The following is a 3,589-nucleotide window of genomic DNA, read 5'->3' as shown; positions in this document are numbered from 1 at the left end:
TTGGAAATTTAAGTAACATATAATGGATATCTTGGTACTGACAAATTCAAAAATCTGCCTTTTTCCTCTCCCTGATTATTTGACTGATTAACATTAGAATGCATCAAGTAGCATCAAGAGTTATATTTCCGAATCATCCGCTTAGAATAAAATGTGTTCAAATACATGGTTACGTGACTATTTATGAATGTACTGAAAATGCTCAAATAAATCCAAAGAGGTTTTCTAGCTTTTGTCCACTAGGAGTATGCTCGCTGTGAGTCCTCACAGATAGCTTTTCTATTCGAGGTATGTTACCCCATATGCCTAGATGTTCATGGGAGTTATCAAGAAGCGCCCATGGGTTCGATCAGAGACCTGCCTGGGCAACTTGGCGAGACCTCATCTCTACAATAAGTCAAAAACTAGCCGGGCGTGGTAGCGCGTGCCTGTAGTTCCAGCTACTTGGAAGGCTGAGGCAGAAGGATCGCCGGGGCACAGCAGGTCGAGGCTGCGGTGGCCAGGAGTGGCCACTGCACTCCAGTCTGGGCAACAGTGAGACTCCAACTCAAAAAAAAAAAAAATCCACTGAATGAATGAGTAAACAAACAAAAACTGAGTGTGGGGGAGCCAGGTTCCTCAAGGAATGGAGTTGGAACATGGGGCAGTGAGCAGTGTCGCCCAAAGCGAATACATCTTGGTGTTTTCAAGACGTTGTTGGTCAGCCTTTGGCATGGAGCACAGACTGGAGGGGACAGTATAAGAGGCAGTGAGGACACCAGTGTGGCCATCCTGGCTAAGGGAGGAGTTTGCAAGTCCGAAGAGTATGGTCACTGGCCCAGACAAGGGTGAGCAAGGAAGGAGGCTTGGGTGAGTCCTGGTGAAAGCGGGGAGGAAGAAGAGGTATGAGAGAATAGAGTTGGAGCTGCCAAGAGGACCATCACTAGGACAGAGGACAGCTTGCTGGCCAGGAAGCAGAATAAAAGGAAATCGTACTTCCTGTGTGTCTTCCGTGTGCTGTATATTGTTCTGGCATTCGCCTCTGGGCAGCAGAGGTGGTAGGAAACCCAGGAGCAGACGGCGAGGGCAGTCTTAGGTACAGTGGGACCCTCACCCAGGGAAGGGCATAGTGGCTACAGTTGGGATTGCTGAAGGCTGTAGTCGCAGGCCCTGGGGGAAGAAGGGACGTGGGCTGGAGAGGAGAAATTGTTGGGGCAAGGTGGGAATCCAGCAATAACATTTGGGAGGCAAGGACTGGCTGGGGCTAGGATGGTGGTGCAACTTCATGTTTTCTAGGACAGACGGGGTCCAGCTAGGGAGAGGAGATGTGGGAGGACACGCCTGAAGCACCAGTTGTGGGCACTGCGCAGCATCGGGCAGTGAGGGCTCCTCTCCCTGTGCTCTTGGCTCCTCCATCCCTCCTCCCTCTCTCTGTCACTCTGGCTCTGAAAGTCTTGGCCTCAGCCTCTTTCTTGCCATCTCAGTCCCTCAGGGGTCTTGGTCTGCTCTCTGGAGCTGGGTCTTCCGTGTAAGATTCTGGTTGCGTGTCTGTCTCTGCCTGTCGCTTGTCTGAGGCTGTCTTCCCACCATCCCAGTCTCTCCTTCCCCTCACTCTGTGCCCTCCTGGCCATCTGCACAGCCTGAACTTGCTCAGGCTCCCTTGCTTTGGATCAGTCTCTCTCTCCCCAATGTGCCCTGTGTCTCTTGCTTTCTTGCCCTTGCCGTGGGTCTCTTAGTTCCCTTCTAGCTCTGTTTCCAGGGCCCAGGAGGCTCTGGGAATTCTCCACAGGTCTTGGTGGGCAGCAGCAGGCAGAGCCTGCTTGCTTTCTGTTTCTCTAACTGGACTTTGTAACCAGCCTCTGCCCACCACTGAGGGACTCCTCGTGCTATCCAGAAGCCTGACAAGGGGTGGGCAGTGGGCAGCTGAGGCCCAGCCCCTAAAAAGGACTGACAGACCCTCTGCATTGCTGCCTACCACATGTCCATGGGTCGGGATGCCTCCTGCTCACTGTTCCTCAGGGGTCAGGAGCGATGCAGGCTTTCCTGAGCCTTCCTGGCCATCTCCCCTCACCCATGGCCCTTTCCCCAGATCATTACCTCAGAGGAGGCGGAGCGGCGGGGCCAGATCTACGACCGCCAGGGCGCCACCTATCTCTTTGACCTGGACTACGTGGAGGACGTGTACACTGTGGATGCCGCCCACTATGGCAACATCTCCCACTTTGTCAACCACAGTGTGGGTACCCCTGGCAGGCGGGCAGGGGGTTGGGAGGGACAGGCTGGGGCCCCTCCTCACCCTCCCACTGTTCTTTCTCGTCCAGTGTGATCCCAACCTGCAGGTGTACAACGTCTTCATAGACAACCTTGATGAGCGACTGCCCCGCATTGCATTCTTTGCAACAAGAACCATCCGGGCAGGCGAGGAGCTCACCTTTGATTACAACATGCAAGGTGGGGGTGGCGAGGGACTGGGGGCAGGGGCACACAATGATGTGGGATACAAAGAGCCCTTCCAGGGCTCCAAGAGGTGCACCAGTCACTCAGAGAGCCGAGGAAAATTCCTGAGCTGGAGCCTTAGAATGTTCTTCCTGATGCCCAGTCTCCTGTCTGGACTCCTAGACCCCTGCCCACCTCCCTTAGGTCCCCTTACTCCCAACCCCTGAGCCCCAAGCCTCAGACATTCATACTAACCTCTCCCAAGACTGCTGGGGAAGGATGTTTGGCTGGACAGTTAAGACACTCCTCCTGACTCCAGTCTTGACTGAGTTTTCCCCATCCCCCAACCCCTCCCCACTCCTAACCCCCTTTGGCCATCCTCATTCCAAGCTTCTGCACACCTCTGGCCTCCGGCAAGTCCCCTCCTTGACAAATTAGCCACCTCTGAGACACTCAAGGGCAGGTCTTCGGCAGGAGAGTTCAGGTGCCCCTCTGGATGCCCAGGTGGCCCTCCATTTCTGACCCCCGCCTGAAGCAACCCCCTAGTTCTCTGACAGCCCCCTTGCCTCCGCCAACATCCCTCAACACCTGGCCTGACCACCCCTCCAGTGCTGAGCCCTAGCCCCAAACTACCAACCCTAAGATCCCTTCCTAACTCAAATCCCAGAGCTGCTCCCAGCCCTCAAGGTCCCCAGTCTCATGGTAAAAAGGGTAGCTGGACGCTTCATCCAGGCCTTCTAACACGTCCCCTCCCTCCCACCCTCTCTCCCTTTCTTACTCTCTCCCTCCCTGCCTCCCTCCCTCCTTCCCTCCCTGGCTGTGACTCCACAGTGGACCCCGTGGACATGGAGAGCACCCGCATGGACTCCAACTTTGGCCTCGCTGGGCTCCCCGGCTCCCCCAAGAAGCGGGTCCGTATTGAATGCAAGTGTGGGACTGAAAATTGTCGCAAATACCTCTTCTAACCTTCCCCCTACCGCTGCCAGGGCCTTGCCTGCCTCCACCTGCCTCCACCTGCCTCCACCTGCCCCCATCTGCTCCACATTCAGGGCTGCAGCTGTGGTGAGGAACAACTCCAGGAGTACCCTTTCCCTGGCTTAGCCCCATCTGTGGGTTGCACTTATAAACTCCTGCCCGTTCAGAAGTAATTTTTGAACATCAGAACTTTCTGCAG

General features: G+C 55.1%; 1 protein-coding gene across 1 annotated transcript in view; it reads left to right on the top strand.

Moving 5' to 3' along the window:
- Positions 1–3,380, top strand: part of SUV39H1 (suppressor of variegation 3-9 homolog 1) — a 10,820-nt gene extending 7,440 nt beyond the window's left edge. The window contains exons 3-5 of the mRNA XM_021709687.1: positions 2,069–2,215; positions 2,301–2,430; positions 3,247–3,380. Coding sequence (XP_021565362.1) covers positions 2,069–2,215; positions 2,301–2,430; positions 3,247–3,380 — 411 coding nt within the window. The remainder of the gene's footprint in view (positions 1–2,068; positions 2,216–2,300; positions 2,431–3,246) is intronic.
- The last annotated feature ends 209 nt before the right edge of the window (positions 3,381–3,589 follow it).

Source organism: Carlito syrichta, unplaced genomic scaffold, assembly GCF_000164805.1.
Source record: "Carlito syrichta isolate Samal-C Ts95f unplaced genomic scaffold, Tarsius_syrichta-2.0.1 Scaffold273620, whole genome shotgun sequence".
Lineage (NCBI taxonomy): Eukaryota > Metazoa > Chordata > Mammalia > Primates > Tarsiidae > Carlito > Carlito syrichta.
Note: the sequence above shows the minus strand (reverse complement) of the source record. Positions and strands in the feature narration are given on the sequence as shown.